This window comes from Peromyscus eremicus, chromosome 3, assembly GCF_949786415.1.
Source record: "Peromyscus eremicus chromosome 3, PerEre_H2_v1, whole genome shotgun sequence".
NCBI lineage: Eukaryota > Metazoa > Chordata > Mammalia > Rodentia > Cricetidae > Peromyscus > Peromyscus eremicus.
The window spans coordinates 83684778-83710890 of record NC_081418.1 but is presented as its reverse complement, the minus strand read 5'-3'; the positions used below and the strand labels follow the sequence as shown (position 1 = coordinate 83710890).

Here is a 26113-nt window from a genome sequence, read left to right as displayed (position 1 = left end):
TAGTTTTACTATAAGACATTTTAGATACAAATTAAATCAATAAGCATCAGTCCTGAAGGTGTAAACTATCATGGATGCTGTTGTTATTAGAGACTGATGCCGTTCGTCTAACTTGGATAAGAATAGTCAACCCAAATCTTTGGGTAGCTCTAGCTAGAGTAAATGGAGTGAAAGTTTAATTTAAAAACTAGATGTTTTGTTGTGTCCAATTATACTCAACAATGAGAATATGTATATTTATGGATTTATAATATATATGTATTTATAAAAACAATGAAAAGCTTGAATCTTTCAAACATTAATTTTGAATAAGGTGGGGCTTAGTGTAAGCAAATAGTCACAGCAAAAAGCATGATCAAATGAAAGAGCACAGTATTTTAACTTCCTTAGACCAAGGTTAGTATTATTTTATCATTTAGAAATATAACAGCTAGAATAATGGATGTCATAGGCAATTTTTAACAACTAATTTCAAAAATATGTAAGAAACATAAAAAGTGAGAGGAATGCTTACTTAGTACCTTGGAGTACTCGCTGGTCAGTGGCATTGGAGATGACTATCACACAACATTTTGAAGTCCACACTGATGTGCTCAGATGATGTGGGGAAGCTTCTTGTCTCCTGGATACAGTCCTTGATTTTCATCAGAATGAAGTCTTTGATATGATGTCTTTTTTTCTTTCTGATAGAATCATCTGGGTTCTTGTCTTTGTTTTTTGGAAGACTCTGCAATTAATTTTGATTTTTAATTATTAGAGTTAAATTTTAAAAACTTAATTTATTCTCTCCTATATTACAAAAGTTAATTTTTTACAACATTATGCATTATTTATTTATCTACTAGATCAAGTTTGATGGACCTGGATCCACATGTCATTCCTCAGTGCCAGGGTCCTGATGGGGAGGACCAGATGACGAGAAGTTAGGATAGAAAAGCTGGGGTCAGGTTATCTTGCACAAGCTGTGTCTTATACCAAGCAAGTTTATTAAGAAGTACAGAATCTTATAAATAATTTACAGGAGAAAAATAGCACAGAGTCAGCAGAAAGCCACCATCCAATGGGACAAAGTCAGCAGGAAGCTGATCAACCAGTATTGTGCAAAGGGAACACAGGATATCTCCAGGGCATCATAGACCCAGCACATGGTGGCCTTTGGACTGATAACTCCAGTCTCTTCAGGGAGAAAAGCCAAGTTCCCAGGAATAGAAACGTTAACTCCTTTGAGGCTCTGGCCCCAGCCGCAGACTGTACCTTGTTAAGCCTGCCCTTGGGCAAGGACACAGACTCGATTTCTCCTGTCCTTTCATCAAGGCCTCTGAGAAAGTCTTGGGCTGCCTGGCTGTCAACATTTTATAAACAGATTTAAACATTTGTCCACCAAGACAAGTTTCATAGTCACTATTTGAGTTTGGAATATTCTAAATAGGCATAACTCCTGAAACAGATTATATATATATATATATATATATATATATATATATATATACAGATTATATATATGTATACAGATTATATATATGTATACAGATTATATATATATATATATATATATGTATACTTAAAGCAATGACTGGCTATTCAAAAGCAAAGGCTCCTGACAAGTGGGAAAACATATTAAATCACAGGTTTTACATGTCCATGTAGTAAAAGGATACTAAAAACAAATCAGTCCTTGAAAGAATATCATAGAAAATCAAGCATTAATTTTACCTCAGGGTATTGAATTAATCTTAAAACCTTTTTAAGCTTTTACATTGGTTTTGACTAAGTCACAACTATATTTTTTAAAATAATCTTCTATAACATATTTTAATCTTAATATTATTATTATTACAAGATTTAGGAAACAATTCTAGTGAGGTAATTTTAAATGAAAGCTCAGGAGGCTATATCTAAATCTATATCTAAATCACAGAAAACGTACAATATCTTAGATCTCTAAAAGTTATAAACACAGGTAAAGTAAATTGACTATTTTCTCAACCAAGTTTAAATGAATTACTTGTTAAAGATTCTAGTTATTATAACACGTAGCTTGAATTTTTTTTTGTTAGAAAAGCATTTACTTTTTATTAGTGTTTATGAGGTATCAAAAGTATGCTAAGACATCCAGAGCAGGATAATATAACTTTGGACTCTGTAACTTTATTATTATTTTTTTAAACTAAAAAACAGAGATGAGTAATTTTTTAAAATATGTCGTCATGTTGTACTACACTAAGGTGACCCGTAATCTCTAGGAGGTCTGGGTAAACCTTAAGGTAGTTTTTTAAATTAAAATAGTTTTTAAGGGTTATTTTCCTTATAGAGATCTGGCTAAAATAAGGATCTTGAAAAACCTATTTGTTTATGCAATTGTTTTGAAAGAGGCAGTGATGGTAAAATAAAATTCTTAAAATGTTTGTGTTCGTATATATGTAAATATATTCATATATATATATATACACCATATCTAAAAGAATAAACCTATGTTATCCTCTTAATCTTTAGAATAAAGAATTTAGTATTTCAAGGGAAGGTAGTTGTCTACTTGGAAAAAAATGCATTCTGCAGTAGGAACAATCACCTCTCTAAGTTAATCTATATATTCAAGCAGTACAGACCATGTATAGAACCAGAATTGGGATAAGGATCGAGGAAATCACATCTTGGCCAGATTATGCATGGTTTGATTTGTTTGATTATGTAGTCTTGTCTTTAAGAAGCAGATATAAATCATTTATTTATTATTTTTATGTGTGTGGATGTTTTGCCTGCATGTACGTCTAGGCACCGTGTGCATGCAGTGCCCACAGAGTCCAGAAGAGGGCACCAGATTCTGGGACTGACCAGCCATGTGGGTGATGAGAGTTGAACCCAGGTCCTCTAGAAAAGCAGCCACTGCTCTTAACTTAATTCATCTGTCCTGCCCAGATTTAAATTTTTTTAAATTTAAAAACTCACGTTAATTGTCCCAAAGAAAGTTTTAGGGCCATTTACCATCTCCGTTTGTTTTACCTATGTGATCACATTTGATAAAGTACACTTTTTGTCTTTTATCATTATTCTGTTTCTTAAAATTGTAGTTCAACTATGAGCCAAAATGAAGTTCAGCCAAGTTAACAACTTTAGTTTACATGAGCATTTGTTTATAAGCCAATATAATGGCAATAAATACATTATGTAAAAATAAAGAAACCACAGCCATTTGTAGACAGATAGTCTATATAAGTAATCATACATATGATATATTTTAATAAATGAAGATTTTGAACATTACTATTTGTCAGGATTATGTTTTTTATAACCCTCATTATGAAAAGAAAACTTAGCATAGAGATCTTTAGTAGATATATATCTAATAATTCATATATAGTCCAATTATAATAAAAAACTTACATTTAACAGTTCTTTAAGAATATTTTGAAGAAATCATATGAATTTTATGTTACACATTATAAAAATGTATATCTATTTTAGGTATCTATATTTAGAATCTGTTTTGGGAGGAAAATCTTATCAAAATCTATGTTTATATCAATAAAGGTTTATGAAACATTCAATATTCCTAAAAATATCATTGTAATAGGTTGTAAGATATTTAGAGTGCTCACATTTACAAAATAGTATATACTTATCAGACCTTAATATATGATCACAATATTCCAATTTAATCTGCACTTGCACTTTAATCAGGCATACTAAAAAACAATTTTAGCATATAGCAATAATGAATTTTAAAAGAGAAGTGTCCACAGTTTGTTAAAAACCTTTTTTGACACAACAACACATGAAGACAACCAAAAATATACACAATTACATGACAGTAAGTGCTCCCAGTTTAGAAAAAGGAGAAGTTTCTCTACTTCCTCACAATGTGCTAAAGACTTAGTCATGTAGTCTCAGTCATGTAGACTCAGAGTCATGTAGTCTTAAGGGTCTCTTTCCCTCTCTTTAAATAGCTGAGGGGATCATGTTTTTGTTTTGTTTGTTTTTATTGTGCCCTGACTTGGAAGTCATAGCTTGTGCCAAAGCCAGGTCTGGCCACGTTTCCACAAGAGGCCAATTAAAAGAGACAAATTAAAAGTGGAAAGCAGAAAAAAAGAGTTATTTAATTCAGGTCACACTGGGAAGTTGGGGAAGGAGAACAAAGAGATCCCGCAAATGCCTCAAGTCCATCTGTAAGGTCCTGAAGACCTTAAAAAGTTTAACCAGAGAGACAGGGACATGCATGTGCAGGCACGCGGTCCTGGCCAAGGTGCAGTTCTGCCCTGCATGGATCTGTTGTCACCTGGTCTTTAGTCTCATCCTGTAGGTCCTTAGAACTGCGTGAAATCTGTTTCAGGGAGACAAGTTCCCTTTCTGGCCCTTTCCTCTCCCCAGAGAAACTCCCACATCCTTCGGGTCCACTCTTTGAACAGTCTGATAGCCAGATTGAGAGGTATGAGTACTTCTAGAACGTCTTTATATCTGCCAGCCCTGCTATGAGGGGGATCAGGTTTTATGAAGATGTTCCCCCAGAAAATCCGTGTATGACTACATCTGACCCAGTGGCAGAGCAGGGATGGATCTAGGAACATTTAGTGGGCTTCTTGTTAGAAAAACAGATGCAAAGAACACAGAACCCATGTTTAACAGGATGCACCAGTCAAAGAACAGACAGGGGAACTCACCGAGATTCTGGAAGAGGACTCTCAGCATAAATTCCAAGGGATGATGCTGAGGGGAGCAGACGTAGCTTCATTGGTTATCTTTAGCTGCCCCAGGAGGCCCCTTAAGCTGGAGGGACCTCGACTCAGGGCAGACTGAGGTTTTTGTCTTTAAGGAAGGTTACGACTAGTTTGTATAATAAGAGCACTTAACTGTGAATGTGAGAATTAGAAGGGAAAAAGCTGCTCAAGGAAAAGTATAAGACCGGCAGGGGACAAAGCAAGGCCCCAGGGAGACGAGAGGAGGCACTGCCTCTAGAAGTCACCCTGTGTTTTCATATAAAATCTAAAACAATAATTTTCAATTTTAGCATCTAATTTAACACACATGTAGAGTTTTTTTTTTTTGAAGACCTCTTTATTATGAATTACCAGTGTTACCAGTTTCTGACAGATACTTTATGTTTCAATTAAAGCAGAGTGCCTGTTGGTAATTTTTTTTTTAAACTTCACTGCTTAGGACTTGGTTAAACATGCAAAACAAACCATTTGGGAGGTAATAAAGTGTGGTCGTTTGAATGAGAATGCCCCCACAGGCCATATACTTGAATGTTTGGTCCCCAGTTCGCTGGTGTGGCCTTGTTTAGGAGGTGTGGCCTATGCCAAAGACAAGAGGCACTTGTTCCCTCTCCCCAAAAGTGTGGTGATGTCAGCGTAGGCTTTGAGGTTTACGAAGCCCATGCCAGGCCCAGTTTTGTCTCCCTTTGCCTGCAGTTTGTGGACCAGATGTGAGTTCTCAGCTACTGCTCTGGCACTGTGCCTGCCTGCCACCATGCTCTCAGCCATGATGGCCATGGACTAACCCTCTGAAACTCTGGGCAAGCCCTCAACGACTGCCTACTTTATAAGTTGCCTTAGTCATGGTGCCTCTTCACAGCAACAGACTAGTAACTAAGACACAAATGTTTATCTTTAGATCTCCCCATTTTCCAAATAGTTGCATGTTAGTGACGATCTCATATAAAGCTAGAGTGCCTGACAGAGAACATTTCCTCCTTTTTGGAACCCTTGTTCCCCATAGTTTTATATATATGTTTTTCTTTTCTCCTAAAAAATTGCCTGTCCGTGCTAACCAGGGAATATGTGGTTTGGGTCAGTCTTACATGCTGCTTTTGAAATTGACCTTCTCAGCATTTACCCTGAGACCCTGTCCCACTGGGTTTCAGGACACCACACGTTTATAGAAATGTGAGGGGGCTCAAGACACTGGGTGACCAATCCATTATGTGTCTTCTTGGGCGAGCCAATACAGTTCCTTCAACCCAGGAATGGGACCTGTTTGTCTGGTTTCCCCATAGGTCATTGTGCACCATGGGGTATTGCCCCTGACATCACCACATGTTTTTGGGGGAGGGAACAAGTGCCTCTTATTTTTGGCATCTTTATCAGTGAACGCTCATAAAATTCCTAAGCTAAAGTCCTGGTAGGGTCACAGGAAAAACAGCAGAAAAACACAGAACTATGAATTTGAGGAGTGTCAGGAGACGAGGGCTGAATAATAATAAATCAAAAAATTTCAATGACAGTGAAAACCAAGACAAACAAAACAAAGGCCAAAATGTCTTCAAAATTCCAAAAGGGAACAAAATACTGAAAACAAGTTAAACAGTCAGAATCCAAAATGCCTTCAGAGGTCCAAAGGCAAGCAAGCCAACAAACTAAACCAAATGTCTAGACTTTCAAAGCAAGCAAACAACCTAGATGCTTCAACCAAATACTTAGAAAGCAGACCACAAACTGCATCTTTCAAAGCAGGACCCTTGTTAACCAGCGCAAACGAAACAAAATGGACTACTGAGCAAGCCAAGGGAAGTCTAGAACCCACCCCCTCCACCACCCAAGAACTCACCAACAGTTTACCTGAGGAAGTTGTTAATGCCAAAGATTTGAGGGTAAAGACTTCTGACCCAAACCATCATGGCCAAGTGAATTACAGCAAACAGTTAGTTAAAGCAAGCTTTTATATTTGTGTACACAGGCTGCCTCCCCCTAAGATGGGGTTTGAGAGGTCAGCATTGGATGTGAGGAAGACAAGGCTTTTATATCTCAGGAGTAGGGGGTTTCCAAGGGGGGGTGGAATACACAGGGTTACAGAAGCAGAATGTAAACACAGTAAGTTGTTTTTAACAACCTTTTGAAACAAAGACATCATTGCAAGGTGGCTGTAACAAGGTAATAAGGTAGTCATAACAATAGTTAGTCATAGTAACCTTTTGAAATAAAGGTGGGCTTTCAAGACGGTCATTACAACTTTTTGAAAAAAAGGACATGGTTGCTGTTTCCTGGAACAGGCAGTACAGAACAATTTGTAGTTAGGGTTACAGGTGGGGCACAGCCCAATCCTTGAGAAACAGAGGTTTAATCATAAACAGGAATGAACCTAGTTTGTCTTTACTCTAAGATGGCCTTTAAGCCTAAGATGGAAGCAGACTGATTCATCAGAAGTACCAGCAGATGGTCTGAACTCAATGGGTCCATGCCTGTACCTGGCTTCTGTTCAGGTGATTCCTCTGGTGAAAAGTGGATCATTTTCAGAATCTCATGTTGTGGCTCCATAATTATTGATTTAAAAACACACAGCTCTCCTCTTAAAAGGGATAAGAAATAGTTTATTCTGGAGCCATTTTGAGTGACCATGGCCTGGAAACACAAATTTAGGTTATCCCAAATTCCACGTCCCCTGAACTTTTTTTTTTTTTTTAATGATGACCACATAGGTTTTTTGTTTGTTTGTTTGTTTGTTTTTGTTTTTGTTTTTTGCTTGGGCTGGGCTTAAAAACCCTTTAAGTGGTCTCTGAATTTAAACAAAATGTTGTATTCCAAAGTTTGGGCTTTGGCGTGAGAAGCTGGAGTGGTGGGTTTATTTGTGTCTGTGTGTACTGCTTGTGACTTTAGACAGCTCTCACCATGTCCCAGGCTAGGGTTCCAAACCGGTTAGTGTGAAGGTCGAAAGCACGCAATTGAGCACTTGGGCAGTAGGGCAGGAGAATCAGGAGTTCCAAGTCATCCTAGGGTACAAAATGGACTTGAGACAGCCTGAGCTATATAAGACCATGTTTCAAAATACAATAAAAAAAATAACAAAATAAACAACAGCAAGAAAGCAACTCTCCAGAGCTCCCTACTTCTAAGCCTCCTTGGCGCTTGGCTGTATTCCTGATGTCTTTAAGAAACACTTGGGCCGGGAGGTGGTGGCGCACGCCTTTAATCCCAGCACTCGGGAGGCAGAGCTAGGCGGATCTCTGTGAGTTCGAGGCCAGCCTGGGCTACCGAGTGAGTTCCAGGAAAAGGCGCAAAGCTATACAGAGAAACCCTGTCTCAAAACCCAAAAAAAAAAAAAAAAAAAAAAAAAAGAAAAGAAACACTTGGATGAGCAGCTTGCTTGCAGTTTGGTTAGCTCCGCTATAGAACTGTAGAGTCCTGGAGATGGATGGGTCTGCAGTTCGGGAGGAATCAGACCTGCCTCAGGAAGCGGGTGGAGGAAGGAGCCGGGCTAAGCCTCCAGTGCTTCGCTCCTGCAGTGATTACTTTAACTACCGTTCATCTCTCAACCCATGATTCTGAATATAGACAGTTCCTATCGAAAGGTGGTTTGACTTAACAGTTTTTATGCTTTATGATGACAACAAGTATGTAAGGCTATAACTGTGACATTTGTCACCTTTAGTGTAGCGATGAACAACTATGGGAGACATCCATCTTTTCATTATAAAACAGGCTTTGTGCTAGCTGATTTTGCCAGACTATGGCCTATTGAATGTGCTCTGAGCACATTCATGGCAGCAAAGCTAAGTACATGAGACGTATTAAATATGCGCTTACAGTATTTTCAGTGTGTCATGGACTTACTGGGGCACACCCTGCTCTGTACTGAGAAGCATCTCTAGTGTAAAATGGGATGGGGATCTATGTATCCCCTCCTTCCTCTTCCTTCACCTCTGCTCTCTCTTTCTTCATTCCAGTTCTAGGCATCGAACCTAAGGCCTCAGCTGTTAGACAAGCAGTCTACCCCTGAGCTACATCGTCAGCTCCATCTCTATTTTTTATTGAGACCACCCATCACTAATCTGCCTCTGTTGTCCAGGCAGGCCTTGAACTTACTGCCTAGTCTTTGGAGTAGCTGAGATTATAGGCATATTAAGTGGTATATAGGCATAATTAAGTGGTATAAAGTTAATTCATTTTTGGAAACCTTCTTTTTCCTACCTTCCCTCTCTTCCTGTGCTGTAGTCAGAAGTTTCTCCGGTCCTGCCCAGCCCCACGGTTGGGATGAATCTCTCCCACCTGTGTCCCACAGCCCACGTGGTCCCAAGTAAAAACACACAGAGGCTTATATTAATTGTCAACTGTATGGCATATGGGTCAGGCTTCTTGCTAGCTGGCTATTATAACTTAACTCAACCCATTTCTATTAATCTATATGTTGTCACGTGGCCGTGGCTTTACAGCTCTGCTGGCATGCTGCTCCTTGGGCAGCAGGCTGGCGTCTCTCTTTCTCTCTCCCCTCTCCTTTCTTCTCTCTGTATAACTGCTTGGATTTCCTGCCTACCTCTAAGCTGCCTTGCCATAGGCCAATGAAACTTTATTTAATCAACCAATGGGAACAACATATATTCACAGCATACAGAAAGACATCCTCCAGCACTGTGCCTTCTCCTTCCTCCTTGTCTTCCTTCATTTTTCTACTCCTTTTTTCCTTATCTGCTCCCCACTCCTTCTTTCTTTCTTTCTTTCTTTCTTTCTTTCTTTCTTTCTTTCTTTCTTTCTTTCTTTCTTTTTTCCTTCCTTCTTTCCTTTCTCTCTCTCTCTCCCTCTCTTTCTTTCTTTTTCTGTCTTTCTTTCTTTCTTGATATAGGGTCTTGCTGCATAACCCAGGATGGCCCTGAGCTTCCCATGTAGCCCAGGATGACCTCAAACTCATAATCTTCAAGAGTGCTGGGATTACAGCATGCACCACCACACTCATACGCTCTTGATTTTTCCACCCCACACTATTTAAATAACTTGAGATACTTAGGTCTTGCATGGGAATCAGAGTTTCTGAAAGTACCAACCAATTTGCTACTGAACCACATTGGATCATGACATACCACCATGTCACACCCAAAACATAGAATATGGAGGCTGGGGATATAACTCAGTAGAAGAATGCTCCCAATTTGCCTTCCTATGGCATTAAGGCACTAGCCATCCACTGTCCTCACTGGCCCATGAGTGGCCCACATAGAACATCTTAGAACATTAGTGGAGCCCTAAAAACAAGGCCCTTCTCCATGTATCACAGACCCCGGAGGCAGCTGAAAACTATCTGGCGTCAGTCTGAAGTGCACAATGGGTATCTGAATGCTAATCTTGGCTGTCTCCCTAGTGCTCTGGGATCTTGAGGGAAATGACTTATTTCTCTAATGTCCACAGCCTTCTTTGTGAAATGAGGGTCCTCTACAGCTTGGAAATAGCAGGATTTTCTGCAGAGTCGTGAGCAGGGTCACACACTCTTCCTCCCCGATTTGTCCTTTATCACTTTAGTTACAGCTCTTAGTGAAAATTGGCAAGTGTCCCTGGAATGCCAGAGCTCCAGCTGCCGGGCACCACTAGGGATTAACATTTAAACCGGGCTCTATCCAGACAGCCAATGGGCCGCAAAGGCAGCAGACCGCATATTCAGATGCCATGTCTGCCTGGAGGTTATAACGTGGGTGGGAGGAACACAGGCAATCAGTCACTCTGGAGCTCAGTCTTGCCCTCAAGTCAGTGGTCACCACTCCTCTGATGATGTCTGAGCCTCTCTGGTGTCATTCCTTGCACTCATTCTGTGGACGTTTGGACCAAGGCACTTCATGAAATACCGGGTCTAGTTAGGGTGCCAGTATTGACCTTGTACTGCTCAGTGGGCATCTGGGCTGTGTGTATCAGTCCTGGCTACCCCAGAACAGTGTTATCAGTAACATGTACATGCAGATTCCTTTCTGCGATATGGAGTTTAACTGGATCTTCTAAGACAGAATATGAATAATGCCCTTACCCTTTCTCCCTGACCCTTTCAAAGGGGACAACGGAGTAACAGGAGGGTGGCATTCAGGCTTTCTAAGGCTCCATTCAGTTGTTTTTATACACATTCATTCTCTCTCTTTCCCTGTCTTTAGTGCTGGGAGCCAGCTCAAGACTTCATGCACGCTTAGTACGCACTGTTCTACTGAGCTACACTCCCACGCAGCTCCCGACATTAGTACATGCCTTCCACTTATGGGACAGGCTTTGGAATCTTAAGTAGTCACCCCAGCTATCTGGGCCCACACATCCCTGCCACTCAGTAGTTGCTTCTTCATTTATCTTCTCAGGAGACATGGAAGGGGGGCCTCTGAATCTCTCTGGGGTGCTGCGATCTTGCTTTTCACATGGTGCCTGGCAGTCTTTCTGGTAGGTGCTGACCAAGACTCTCTGCCCGGCAGTGGGACTCCGGGCTTCTGGGGATACCGGAACACGGTTGAGAACTGAGCTTACAGGCCTTGCCACCACTTCCTCCTCCTCTTCCTCCTTCTCTTCTCGCAGTCTGACTTTGTGGTGGTGGAAAGCGCATGGCTGAGAGGCACTGTGCTGGCTTAGCTGGACGGGTGTCGGTTGTTCAGGGGCCTTTTAACTTCAGCACCTTCTGTATTACTATACAGTAAGGTGAGTAGTTTTCTGAGTAACTGGAGGGCCATACTTAGGCTGAAAGGAAATAATAAATAAATAAATGCATAAAATTAAGATACTGTTGTTATTTGAGGCCATCCTGGTCTACAGAGCGAATTCCAGGACAGCCAGGGTGGTTACACAGAGAAACCTTGTCTCAAAGAGAGAGAGAGAGAGAGAGAGAGAGAAAGAAAAGGAAGGAAAAGAGAAAGAGATACTGTTGCTAACAACCAGTTAGCACCACCTTCCAACAAGCACAAAAGTGAATCAGGTTAATGGCCCCTGCCTTTTTATATTCAGATTCCTTTGGTGGTCTTCAGTGAGCATAAATTCCCCACATACTGTAGGCTGAACCATTGAATGGAAGCGTAATGTACAAGGGGCTTAAGGTCTAGCACAGAACGGGCCAAGATGGCGGCAGCTCAGCATGTATGTTACAGAGGATGTGATCTCCAAACTAAGGAAGTGATTTTTGGATCTGGTCTTGTTTTCTCTTAGTTATTATTCCCATCCTGTTACAGATCAGTAGCCGAGTGTATGAAACTGTGGGCGTAGAAGCTGTGAAGGACTTTAAGGTCAAGCCCAGTCCTTTATGGGGCTTCTATTTGAACCAATTCCAGAAAAGTTAACTGAACGGAGCCGATGTGACATCAAATGAGCTTGATAACTCTGCTTTAGGTTGTGAGCTTTCTGGAAGGATGGGCATTTTCTCAGAGCCTTCGTGGAAATTGTTGTCTTTGAGGCTGGGTTCCTGGAACCCCTGGAGAATGCTGATCAGCATGGGTTCTGTTGATTCCCTTTCGTCCTGCTCCAGAATTGAACTCCGGGCCCTGGGCAAGATCTCAGAAGGTGAGGAGCTGACGGTGTCTTACATCGACTTCCTCCACCTCACCGAGGAGCGCAGACAGCAGCTGAGGAAGCAGTACTACTTTGAGTGCTCCTGTGAACACTGCCAGAAGGGGCTGAAGGATGACCTCTTCCAGGCAGTGAAGGAAGACCCCAAGGTACACACAACTCTGCTTCAGGGGCCGAGGCTGCCTTCCCAGGAGCTGGGCAAGGGTGGGGCTTATATCCTTGAGGAGAAGGCATGGGATGGAGCACAGAGCAGGGCGGGCAGGTCCCAGCTGATGCAAGGTGGGGGGAGTTTGAAGAAGCCAGTCTTCTCTGGGAAAGGAGACCAATGGCCTGACTGTACTGTTATTATGAACACCGGACAAGATGACCTGTATAAAAGGGCTGGCACCCAGGCACCCGGCAGGGTTCAACTCCCCACCCTGCCCTTGTGCAGGTTAAATAGTGTGGAGAACTTCAGAGATCAAAGTTCAGTAGGCAAAGGGATTTGAATATGCTTTTCCTAGTTCTGTAGAGATGGGTACTATGGAGACGGGGCGCGCTTGCCAAGGGGGATGCCAGGAGCTCAGCTGAGCTGAGCGAGAGCTGAGATGCCAGATGCCAGGGTGTCCAGTTAAAGCCACATGCCAAAAATGAAACTGAAATATTTAGACACTTATAAACAGTATAAACAAGAAGCAGAAACCAGAGAGGGTGCCAATCCGTGATCATCCAGTTCCTCCCTTGGAGCACACAGGGGTGGAGGGTGAGTCAGCACAGGCGTGGGGGTACTGTTCTCACTGTTGAGAGAACTCTGTCAGAAGCCTCAGGCAGTTTCTAGATCTGTGATTAGAGCAACAAGGGGAAAAAGCTCTGGGAACAAAATACTTGGCTACCAAGTCAGAGTGGGAAAAAGTGTCTGCAAGGCTTCCTCTTCTCCCAGTAAGGAGGTCTCAATAGAAGTGCGCAAGAAGTTAATGGCATGCTTCTGTATAACTGGTACTCGGATGGCATCTGTGGGACACACATACATGAACTTCTAAACCTCCCTCTGAGTGCTGTGTGTAGGAGGAATGTGCTCCTGGTCAGAGCAGAGGTGCTGGTGAATTCTAGGATGCTTGTCACATGACCTGTCTCATGGCTCCATTACCTAGTGGGGTATGTGCTCATTAATGTTTATAAAACACCCCCACCCACCTCCTACCCACCCCCAAGCATCTCTCCCTTTCATCCCTGGGATGCTCTACCCAATTTCCTGGCCAGTAACTTACTTGTAGTCTTACTATAGCATATAAACATTTTTACCAAGAAGTTCCACTTCCAAGTATCTACCCAGAAGAGACACCTACACATTTACTATAAGATACACGATAAAAATAGACTGTGGTGGTGCTTTTAGGAACAATAAAACACTGAGGGGGGGAACCCCTCAAATCAATACACATATGGAAATATATGAACAGAAGAAATGCCCTAAACCATTCAAATGCGTGAAGCAGTGTCTAGATGCAGGTCTGCAGTGAGATCTGGTCCTCAGAGGAAATGAGTTAAGGGGCCCAAGGACGTCATGTACATACGTTAGATTGCTAGAGTTGCTATGTCCGATGCCCCAAACTGGGTAGTGTAAACCTCAGTGTAACCTGTCTTACAGACCTGAGAGCCACAGGCCCACTATTCAGCAGTTGACAGGCTATGTGGGAAGGGTCTATTCTAGATGTTTCTCCTGCGCTCCCAGGAAGCTCTCTCCTGGTGTCTCTTTACAGCTTCCCTTTCACTGTCAGTCTTCTTTTTATAAGGTCACCAGTTGTGTTGGGTTAGGGATCCACCCCACTTCATTCCACATGACCTCATCTTAAAGGAATTGTATCCACAAGCATGCTACTCCCAAGTAAGGCTGCATTCTGGGGTCTTGGGGCTTAGGACTTCAATGCAGGAATTTTGAGAGGATGATGGCATTCAATTCATAACATCACGTCTGTTTACCATGCTATGAAAATTAAAAGGAACAGGCATGCACATGTTGGCATGCAAGCAAAGTCAATATCTATGCAGAAAGAAATAGAAGGAAGCTGTGACCTTATAGTGAAGATCAATGAAACATGAGGTAGAGAAATTGAGTCAGTCCTCCCATGCAGGAGATAGAGTAGCTGGGGCCAAGGATTATGGGTTTTTTGTTTGTGTTTTGTTTTTGGTTTTTTACAGAAACAATCTCCTTTTCACAGAATCAAAGGTGTTGTATTCTGGGACTTACATACTGTTAGTATTTGTGCACAATGCTTTGGACACTACAGAGACTAAGGGACCACATCCACTTTCATCCTGCCCTTTTAGCACCAGAGGACATCATGTGCTAGCCATGAGCCCCCGACACTGGCCCTGAGCATGTGTTTCCTAACTCAATCATTCTGCCACTCAGTTGTGTGTTTTTGTAAGTAGACAAGATCCTCTTTTCCTCCTTTCAAAATTATACAACACAGAGTAGTTTAGGTCTTTATATATATATTTGGTGGGTTTCCACAGTTCAGAAGGTGATGGGTGGTCTCAGGTCCTACCCTGTCACAATAGATAGGTGGCTAGTAGTGATAACATGCCGATATCTCTCAGGTTGACATGTCTCTGATAAAAGGTCGATGATTTCTGCTTGAACTTAACTAGATTCAAAGCAAAATCTTTCTAATATTTCTTAAACACCATACTGGATTTTCTATTTAAAAAAAATTTAAATTGAAGCCAGGTGGTGGTGGCACATGCCTTTAATCCCAGCACTTGGGAGGCAGAGGTAGGCGGATCTCTGAGTTCGAGGCCAGACTGGTCTACAGAGCGAATTCCAGGACAGCCAGAGCTACACAGAGAAACCCTGTCTGGAAAAAGCCAAAAAAAAAAAAATTAAATTGCATTTATTGGCTGGGTGTGATAGGACATGCCTTTAAGTCCAGGGAGGTAGAAGCAGGTGGGTCTCTGTGAGTTTGAGGCCAGCTTGGTCTACATAGTGAGTTCCAGGACAGACAGAGCTACATAATAGAGAGACCCTGTCTCAAAAACAACCACCCCCCAACAAACAAAAACCAAAAACTACATTTATTTATGTGTGTATGTATGTATGTATGTGTGTGTGTGTGTGTGTGTGTATGCATGTATGTAAGTGTGTGTGTGCATGTGGAGATCAGAGGACAATGTGGGGGAGTCGGCTCTCCTCTTCTACCATGTGGGTCCCTGGGATTAAATTCAGGTCACCAGGTTTGGTGACCAGTGTCTTTATCCATTGAGTCATCTTGCTGGCCTTAAATTGGGTTCTTCATTAAAGTAAACAAATGAACTCAAAATAAAAGTAACTCAACCTGGGCATGGAGAGATGGCTCAGCAGTTAAGAGCACTGGCTGCTCTTCCAGAGGACCTGAGTTCAATTCCCAGCAACCACACGGTGGTTCATAACTGTCTGTAATGGAATCCGATGCCATCTTTGGTGTGCAGATATACATGTAGATGAAACTCTCATATACATAAAATACATATCTATCTTCTAAAAAATTAACTCAACCTAAATATTTGGACAGGAAAGATTAAGTATGCTTTTACAGTTTTTTAATGAATTAATTTGAGGTAAAGTCTTGCTGTGTGGCTTGAGCTGTCTTGAACTCTTATTTAGCTCAGACTGACTTCTAATTCATCATCCTCCATCTCAGCCTTCCCAGTGTTGGGCTGCAGGTGTGTGACATGCTTGGCTATCATATCTTTTTTAAAAAGTCATTATAATGTAGTAATAATGTAAAAACAAATAAAACAACAACAACAACAACAACAACCGAGAAAGAATGGGGAAATCTGTTTTCTAGTTCCAGCTATGACCCTGAATGTCTGAGCCTGGGCAAATCTCTTCCTTTGGGACCTCTATTTCCTTGTCTGTAAAATGGAAAGCTGGGAGAATTTAGCAGTGTTCCTCTCAGCTTGAACTATATACTGTGTCATCACAATTGTCTTGTTCTGTTTTCTATGAGACAGTGTCTCATGAAGCCCAGGCTGGCCTGCACTTGCTGTGTAGCCAAGGAGGACCTTGAACTCCTGGCTCTCCTACCTCAGCCTCCCAAGGGCTGTGTAACTGCAGGACTGAGCCACCATGCCAAGCTTGGCTGCTTCTTTTCTCTTCCTTTTAACACTTTATGGCAGCCCTGTAAGTGGTCCCGTGGTCAGCACACCAGCGAGACTATCAGTCAGTACCAGAAGTTACACTACCCCCTTCCCGTGTGCACAAAAACCCTCAGGAAATGCAAACCAAAAGTTTTAAATGAGAAAATAAAAACAAAATATAAAACACTGTCCTCGGTTGCACCTCTGGACTGTCTGTTTAGGCCGATCAGGTTTTCCTTTTTCTCTATCCTGCAAGGCTACTTTTCCAAGATCAAGAACAAGCATCCCTCATAACTCTGTCCTCTTCCTTCTTCTCTGCCTCCTCCTGCAGATGCTTCTCCCCTTCTCTTCTAACCTCGCCCCTTACCTAGCCCCTCCCACTTCCCTGGCTCCTCCTCCTGTAGATGTAACAGTTTTATTAAATAAGAAACACAGAGCCAAATGCAGAGTTAAAAGCCCAACAGGTCAGAGCAGTAGCTGAGAGCTGATACTAAAAACCCTTTCTTACCCTTCACTGCCACTGCCGTCCTTCCCCTCAGACAGAGACCTACTTCCTGTGTGTCTGTCTTTTTATTGACTTTCTGTTCTGCCTTGTCACTGCCTGTCTATACAGACCTCTTGGGCTTTTAACTCTGCATTTGGCTCTGTGTTTCTTATTTAATAAAACTGTTACATCTACATCTGGTGCCCAACGTTCGTGGTACAAATTCATATAAACAGCTGCTTGCCTGTGGCCTTGTGGGCCCCAGCTCAGACCCAAGCTACCCTAAGCAAGGCGGTGGTGGCACACGCCTTTAATCCTATCATTTGGGAGGCAGAGATCCATCTGGACCTCTGTGAGTTTAAAGCCACACTGGAAACAGCCAGGCATGGTGACTCACGCCTTTAATCCCAGGAAGTGAGCCTTTAATCCCAGGAAGTGATAGCAGGAAGCAGAAAGGTATATAAGGTGTGAGGACCAAGAACTAGAGCTGGTTAAGCTTTTAGGCTTTTGAGCAGCAGTTCAGCTGAGATTCATTTGGATGAGGACTCAGAGGTTTCCAGTCTGAGGAAATAGAATCAGCTGAGGATCCGGCAAGGTAAGGTGGCTGTGGCTTGTTCTGCTTCTCTGATCTTTCAGCATTCACCCCAATACCTGGCTCCAGGTTTGTTTTATTAGCAAGACCTTCTAACAATTCATGCTACGTCCTCCTGCTTCTTCTTCTAGCTCCTGGGGCTTCTCTTCTAACTCTCCCTTTTCTCTTGCTTCTCCATCTCCTTCTTTGGACTTTGAGACATTTGGCACTCTCTCCCCCATCAAAACAAACAAACAAACAAAAAAACCAAAAAACAAAAATCTAATTGTATCCTCATGGGAACTGTTTTTGTAACTGTGATACTTCCTTATCTCATATACCAAAACCAAGTTTGAAAGGCTTTAGCACTAGACTGCTTAGTCTGTCTAATGTGGGAAGGCAGATGAGTCCGGCTTTCAGAGAGCTGACAAAAATCTCTCATGTTATCCTTTCGATTAAAGAATGACTAATGGCTGCATGCTAAGACAATTGGAGGGTCTGCGTGACCATAATCAGAAGAGCCCTCTTAGTAAGCTCCAGTGGCCACTGGAATGTGATTTTTGGATCAGGCCCTCAACTTTATTCCTGCCCTGGCTAGTAATTATTTAGTAATTTTATTTTATTGGTTTCTTGAGAAGGGGTCCCCTGTAACCCAGACTGCCCTTAGACTCCAGATGCTGCCGCCCTTCACCTCCTAGGTACAGGGGCTATAGACTCACACTATTGCGGCTGGCTCCACTTCTGTGTGTTTAAATCAGTGACTCAGATGAAGACAGAAATACAAGGCCTAGCTGTAGACTAAGTGGTTGACTTGAAGCAAAGAATTTTAGACAACAGGATCCCAGTCCAAATTCTAGAGGAAACACATGCGGAGTCAATGTCAAGTGTGCAAAAGCCCAGCAGTGAGCCAGACTTCCCAGGACTGGGTGGTGGCAAGGTTCTGAGCCTTCTTCACCAAAGTGTGAAGAGGGAGCTGGAGATGGCTCAGTGGGTAAGAGTGCTTGCTGCTCTTCCAGAAGACTCGAGTTTCATTCCTACCACCCATGTTGGGCAGCTCACAACTCCCTGGAATCCAATGCCCTCTTCTGACCTCTGGAGGCATATGCACACACTTGGCATACACTCACATAGACACATACACACACACTTAATTGAAAAGAAAAAAACAGGCCTAGCTCAGGTTGCATAAGCCTATTTAACAATCCATATTGAAACCGCACTCGTGTGTGTGTGTGTGTGTGTGTGTGTGTGTGTGTGTGTGTGTGTGTGTTTAACTAGAGTTACCCAATTTTGAGTGATAATGCTTCCCCCGCCTAAAAAAAAAACCCTGTAGACTGTCTAACAAAAACTCCAGTGCCACATACATGAAACCTCCCTTTGAGATGTGAGTCAGGAATGTCCAACAGACTCCAAAAACAGTACAGGCCACTACCATTGCCCTGGTTGTCTCCCAGCACTTGAAGGTAAGACCCTCTTACAGAAGTCAGTACAGACATCAGACACAGGACTTGGAGGGACTGAGCTGGACCAGCGCTTGTAGTATTGGAAGATGCTATGCGGTCTTCCAAGGGAGAAAAACAATCAGCAGTTCTGCCCACACGGGAAGCCTACAAACAACAACGACTGGCCAGCAAGATATCCTCGGTGACGCAATAGTGCCAACTTTGTCTTGGTGGTAAACAACAGATGTCTAATTAGACTTAAAGCCTGATCACTTGGAAAGAATTTATGCCTGGCACTGTAAATGTAGCCAACCACTCATGGACCCCAGAGGAGAACCTACTACTTTCCTAAACCAATATAATTTCTAACTGTACTCTAAATATTGATCCTTATATTCAAATGAGTGTAGTTCTCATTCCTCATCAAAGAAACTTTTTTTTTGTGCCGAGAGAGTCTATGACAGTCAACTGGTCAAAATGCAGAGCATCCGTGACTGTGGGGTGACCAACCCCAACTGATATACCTGCACTGCAGTCCCTATACCCAAGGCTCAGGGCAAATGGCAGAAAGGGGAGCAGAAAGATTGTAAGAGCCAGAGAACCAGGATGCCTGCTGTGAGATAGTGTCTTCTAGATGTGACAGGAAACCATGTGGTTGCCTAAGCAAGACCTGCATAAAGACAATGGTCCATATACCAGTGTGGTCAGGGCAACTCGTATAAGGCCTTGTCCCTAGATGAAGAGCTACAGGCAGTCAATGGCTGCGGGGAGAGGGGGAATCAGTTTTCCCCAGGGATGAGCTTCCTGGTAAGTTACTCAAGCCAAGTGGTCATCCCCAAACACTTGTGAGCAACACCAAGAGGGAGTGGGGAAAGACGGGAGGGATCGAAGTAGGGAAAAGGTGGGAATGACGTGAATACAGTGCACATGTGTGAAATCCTCCAAAACCAACAAGCTTAATTAAGAAGTCGAGAAGAAGAAGCACGAAACAGCAGTTGGAAAAACCGCAGGGGTCTTTACCTACTTGGAGAAATGAGACCATTATAATGTGTGAGGTTCTGATCCTACATTACAGTGAACGTCAAAGATGGCAGACACTGGAAGATAGTTTGCTTTCGTTTCTTTGGGTTGGTAGTAGTGGGATTGAATCTCGGGTTGGTAGTAGTGGGATTGAATCTCGGGTTTTATGCATGCAAGGCAAGTGCTCTACCGTGGAACTACATTCCCAGCCTTCAGGAACTCCGAGATAAGATGGGCTGCCCCGTGAGGTGATCTCAAACTGGATACCCCTATCTTTCCTAGCCCTCCCCGGAAGTGGTGAAGGAGACAGTACAACTCTCAAAGGATACACTGGAAAAAATAGACAAGGCTCGCTCTGAGGGTTTGTATCATGAGGTGAGAGCACTTTTAACAGAGGCTAGTGATGGGGAGGAGGGTGGAAAGTAGGGGACGTATGTGAACAGAGAGGGGAGACTGCTGAGCAGGTCGTGTTTCCTGGAAGGCCGTTTCTCTCATACCCTTCAACTATAGTACCCATTAAAGGTGTATTCTCAGTGACTACTCAACCCAGTGAAATCTGTTCAAAGAGAGCAAACGTTGCTGGATCCACGTATTAGGGGCTGGAGGAGGGCCTGTGATAGCTCAGGTACCATCAGAAATGGAAGAGTGACAATGGCCTTGGAGGACACCGAGAGTGGCCTGCTAAGCATTCAACTTTGGCTCCTGAAGCCCCCTAGATTCTCATGTCTCTATACTGTAATCGGCTGTGTAAACACCTCGTGCCTCTTCTCCAACCAGGACGGTGTCTCTAAAATCTCTGCTCGAGGGATCTAGGCATCAAGGCTTCATAGCTTCCATAGGCTTTCAATGTATAGTCAAGTGGTCTATGGTGATACTGCTGCGTTAGTTTTTGGAGACAAGGCTGTATGTAATGCAGGCTGGCCTTGAATTCTCTGTGTGCCTGAGTATGGGGATCACAGGCATACACCACCATACCTGAGAAGTTGCTTTGAATTCATCTCAACAGCTTGTTGAAAGTCAATTCTTGTGTCTCACCCTCTAAGCTGGGATCTGTAATGAATATCTAAATTACTCCAGTGTAATAAAAACTCGGGAGTCAGAAATTAAGGCAGAGACTTAACAAATCCAAGGACAGTGACCCTCTCTCCACTTTTCCCCAAAGCACCTCTCCCAGAAATCCTCCCTTCTCTCTTTCTGTCCTTTCTAGCAGATCTCCTCAGTTCTCCAAGATCTCTATGGCTAATCCCAGTTGGCCAATCACTGACTCGGTCCTTTGATCAAGGTGGCTTTATTGGGACAATGGGATAGCTGTACGAAGAGTTCTCCCTCAACAGGAACCTACTCATTCTGAAATAGAACAGAGGCACCATGAATCAGTGGCTCCCCGCCCCACAAGCTCATTATGCAGCTTGGATGAGCCACGGGTGACTGTTACTAGGATGTGTTAATTTGGTGGTTAATTTCACTTCATGTCTCTTTCATTTCATTCCTTTTCTCCTTCTCCTTTACTGATTCATCCATTGCACATGTATGAACCCTTACTAGGGTGACCAATGCAAGACACTCTCTTTGTCCCCTCACTGAGTTCTGTCAGGTGAGAGGAAGCCATGAAAATGAAGTGTTATGCATGGTAAGGAATCTGTGGCAAAGGCATGTGTCAGGAACCACATGGGTGGGGCTCCATGGGCCCCATTCCTTTGGCTTCTCTTCTCTTCAGTTCTACCTCCCAACAACAACACAGGCTGATGACTAACCCTTGAACACATAGGCCTTAGGGGTGGGCACGTACCCAAACCATATCAATGTATTTACATTGTGTATATCTATACATATGCATGCATACGTGTACATATATACACACAAGTTTAGTGTATGTGTAGACAGGCACACATATATGCGTGTGTAGTTTACATACCTCTCTGCTGCATACATACTGACTTCGAGTAGGCAAACTTCCTCACTTTGTTGTATCATCTTTTTGGCTCAACCCTACCGTTTCCCACACCAGCGTCTTAGCCAGGAAGGTCGTTTTGTTAGTTCATACCACAAGCCTTGTTTTCCCCCTTCTTTCTCCAGCTTTCAAAGAGTGAGTCTAGTGCTGTCTTGCTGTCCACCCATCAGTTAAGCACACACTCTGGTACAGTGGTGATGAAGCTGTGTCTCCCTCCAGGTTGTGAAGCTGTGCCGGGAGTGCCTGGAGAAGCAGGAACCAGTGTTTGCCGACACCAACCTCTACGTGCTTCGGCTGCTGAGCATCGCGTCAGAGGTCCTCTCCTATCTCCAGGCCTTTGAGGAGGCCTCGCACTACGCCAGAAGGATGGTGGACGGCTACACGTAGGTGATGGTCCTGGGTCTCAGGTGGTCTCCCGGAAACCCTCTGTTCCAGGGATGGCAAAGAGATGGCACACATTTGATTGCCCCTCCTACACCTCCAATGGCCATGGTCACAGTTGCACTTCTCCTTACAAATTAAGCTTTTCTCGTGGTGTCCCAGCAGTAATGATTGAACAGTCAGAGGTGATACTCAGATGAGGCCTGGTTATCATCTCTGATGTGTTTGTTTTTTTTTTTATTTTTTTTATTTTTATTTTACAATACAATTCAGTTCTACATATCAGCCACAGATTCCCTTGTTCTCCCCCCTCCCGCCCCCCTCACCTTCCCCCCAACACACCCCCCATTCCCACCTCCTCCAGGGCAAAGCCTTCCCCTCGAACTGAGATCAACCTGGTAGACTCAGTCCAGGTAGGTCCAGTCTCCTCCTCCCAGGCCGAGCCAAGCGACCCTGCATAGGCCCCAGGTTTCAAACAGCCAACTCATGCAATGAGCACAGGACCCGGTCCCACTGCCTGGATGCCTCCCAAACAGATCAAGCCAATCAACTGTCTCACCCACTCAGAGGGCCTGATCCAGTTGGTGACCCCTCAGCCATTGGTTCATAGTTCATGTGTTTCCGTTCGTTTGGCCATTTGTCCCTGTGCTTTACTTCCTTATTTGTCATTTGAGCGGCATCTTCTGCTTTGGATTTTCCTAAATGAAGCTTGATTTTAAATGCTTGGAGAGTTTTTTATTCTCTCTCTAATAACCTATGACCACCCCTATAACACATTGGCCTTGGGGTGGGTACTTACCCAAACCGTAGCAATATATTGGCATTGGGTAGATCTTTACATATGTACACATGTGTGTCCATATAGACACATAAGTATGTGTGCATATGTATACATATACATGCAAATATTTTTCACAGCTCTGCTATAAAGAGAGAGAGAGGCTGTTCTTGCTTATAAATGATAATATGCTGCTTTTTCATTTCCCCTCCACCAATGTTCTCTCTTGCCTTCTATGTTCACATGAGCTTAGGAATTTGTGTTTCTGATCAGATGAGTAAGTTGCCTTAAGAAGGCTTTTCTTTAGGACGCTGCTCATTAAAAAATGCAGGTAAATGGATCAGCATGCTAGGAAGGAGCCCTGCCAGGAGAAGAAAAATACAGTGCAGCCCCAGGAAGGACACTGAAGTTAGACTTCCCGCCTTGAGCTTCTTTTCATGTTCCCCAGAAAACTGGGGGTGCTCCAGATGGTACCTGGCTCCCTGTGCTCAGGCTCCGAGTACAGCTGTGGCCCTCTTTGTCCATGAAGCCTTGGCTTGGTGGTCCAGGTCAGAGTCCCAACTCTCCTGGCCTCACTGTGTAGAAAACTGGTCAGCTCTGTGGATTTCAGAAGCCCACAACAAGCCATTGGTGCCCCACGGCACGAGTGGGAAGACAGGCGGACTTGATCAGCGAGAGTACTGGCTTTGGTGTCATTTCCATTTGCTGTGACAGAATACCCTGACATGTCAGCTTGGAAGAGGAAGGGTTTATTTGAGCTCACAGTTCCAGGTCACAGTCCACCATTGCAGGGACGCTGAGGTCACATCACACCCATGCTCAAGAGCAGAGAGCAATCTTGCTCTTACAAAGTTTAAGGTCCTCTGTTCAGGGAATGGTGCTAACCACAGGTCCTCACAATGGTTGCTCACAAACATACCCATAGCCAACCTAATCTGGAAGATTCCTCATTGAGACTCTTTTCCCAAGTGATGCTAGATTACGTCAAGTTGACAACGACATCGGGCAGAGTACTTTAGGAGTTGTTCTGTGCTGTACAGATGTAAAGAAGGTTGGGACGATGAGTCCTGTTTACTTCCTGTGCCTCTGCAGGAAACTCTACCACCATAACAATGCCCAGCTGGGCATGGCTGTGATGCGGGCAGGGCTGACCAACTGGCATGCTGGTAACATCGAAGTGGGGCACGGGATGATCTGCAAAGCCTATGCAATTCTCCTGGTGACACACGGACCCTCCCACCCTATCACCAAGGACTTAGAGGTAAACAGCATCCTGGAGGTGGGCAGTCACTGTCTTATTTGAATGTCTCTTGAGATGGGAGTCCTGGCTCATCTGGACTTTGCTTTATGGAAGTCTGTAGACTGCTAGCCAGACCAGAAAGGAACTTAGAATGCTTTAGCCTTACATATTTTCCTCATGTTACATATGAGGAAACAGAGGCCCAAGGGAGGGGAGTACTCATCTATTGTTATCCAGTGGTTTGACAGTAAGGTCAGAGATGGCTAATTTTGTATCTAGCATATTAAGCTTGTCAAAGGCAGTCTCTGTCAGTCTTACCTACTGTGGTGTTCTGAGCCTCTGAACAGCTAGCTAGCTCTTCTGAATATTCTGAGTAGATACGTGGGAGAACAAAGACTTTGTTGTGTGTTATTCGCTATAATCTTCCCAACATGCTGTGGTTAAGTCCATTAGGTCCTACAAGCACAAAGGTCAGGATCCAGGGCTCAGATCCAGGTCCTCAGCCAACAGTGAGAAGAAGCATTCTCTGGGGAAAACAACTTTGCAGCTACCATCTCACGGGTCCATCTCCCTCTCCCTATGATGCTAGGCATGCTGCTACACCATCAGTCTACAATGGCGCCCCCCCCCCTTACACACACATTTGTTTCTGGAGGGATAGAGTTAAATCTTACTGACCAGGAGTCATTTATCCAAAGATATGTCAGGACCGTGCCATGGGGATGTGTCACTCAATGCTGCTATCTGTGTCCCACAGGCCATGAGGGTGCAGACAGAGATGGAGCTGCGTATGTTCCGCCAGAATGAATTCATGTACCACAAGATGCGGGAGGCTGCCCTGAACAACCAGCCCATGCAGGTCATGGCTGAGCCCAGCAATGAACCAGCCCCGGCTCTGTTCCATAAGAAGCAATGAGGACCTTGTTGGAGAGTCGGGGGCAGTGTGGTTGGGGAGCTGGGGAGATCATTACCCTGGGTCCCCCACTGTCATTTTGGTTCAGTTCAACTTGGCTTAGCTCTATCTCACCCCAGACCAACTCTTTCTGTATGTGTCAGGTGCAAGGTTCCATCATCTATTTAATAAAGAAGCCCAACTATAATTGGGCTAGAAGGACAAATGTAAACAAAAAAAGGCACAGCGTAATAGTAAATGTAATGGCGAACTCTATGGACAGAGGTGAGTGTGTGTGTGTGCCTGTGTGTGTGTGTGTGTGTGTGTGGTGTGACACCTGAGCTAAGGGTGGCAGGTACCTAGAATCTCAGATGACTGCTTGTCTATCTGTGCAGTGTCTCTGGGGCGGCTGGTCTCACCTATGCCTGGGAATATTTAGGGTTTGGCAGACTGGGATGGATAATGTCAGGCTGGTGTGGAGTTATTAACAAAGGACTGGGGCTGTGTTTGGCCCTTTGAGATCCACTCAGAGACAGGAAACCCATTTGGGAGAGTATCTAGAAAGAGGCAGGGGCCTTGTTCAGACCACCTGTGGTCTCAATTCCTGGTCCGAGCTTGAAACATACTTTTAGAAATAACTCTAGAACACACAGAGAAGGAATTTTTCCCTGTCTGTCCTACTCACCAAGCCTGGAGCCCCTTGTGATGTGTGTGTGTGTGTGTGTGTGTGTGTGTGTGTGTGTGTGTGTGTGTGTGTGCTCCTTGAAGAAAAGCTGAGGTTTTTCTGCCGTTGACTAGTAGGAGTTTCAGGGTGAAGCTGAGGGTGTGCATGTCTGCTGGTGGGCCCAGCAGAAGCGGATTGTAAGAGTTTCGAGCCCAGGTAGTCTGCACCAGCTTAGGGTTCACTGTTGGCCCCAGGGAGGCTCTGCTCTCTGCAGTGAGTGACTGTTACTTCCTGTGCTTAGTTTCTTTATCCTGTCCATGCTCTGGGGGCTTCTGCCCTTCCTAACAGAAGGCCGTTCACCTGGGCTAGGA

The 26113-nt window shown here is 43.8% G+C and overlaps 1 protein-coding gene across 1 annotated transcript in view; it reads left to right on the top strand.

The window, feature by feature from the left end:
• The window catches only part of Smyd1 (SET and MYND domain containing 1), a 50920-nt gene extending 25649 nt beyond the window's left edge, over window positions 1–25271 (top strand). The window contains exons 5-9 of the mRNA XM_059256709.1: window positions 12178–12367; window positions 20119–20211; window positions 22007–22170; window positions 24039–24207; window positions 24944–25271. Of these exons, the coding sequence (XP_059112692.1) occupies window positions 12178–12367; window positions 20119–20211; window positions 22007–22170; window positions 24039–24207; window positions 24944–25102 (775 nt within the window). The 3' untranslated portion in view covers window positions 25103–25271. The remainder of the gene's footprint in view (window positions 1–12177; window positions 12368–20118; window positions 20212–22006; window positions 22171–24038; window positions 24208–24943) is intronic.
• Window positions 25272–26113: the final 842 nt, after the last annotated feature.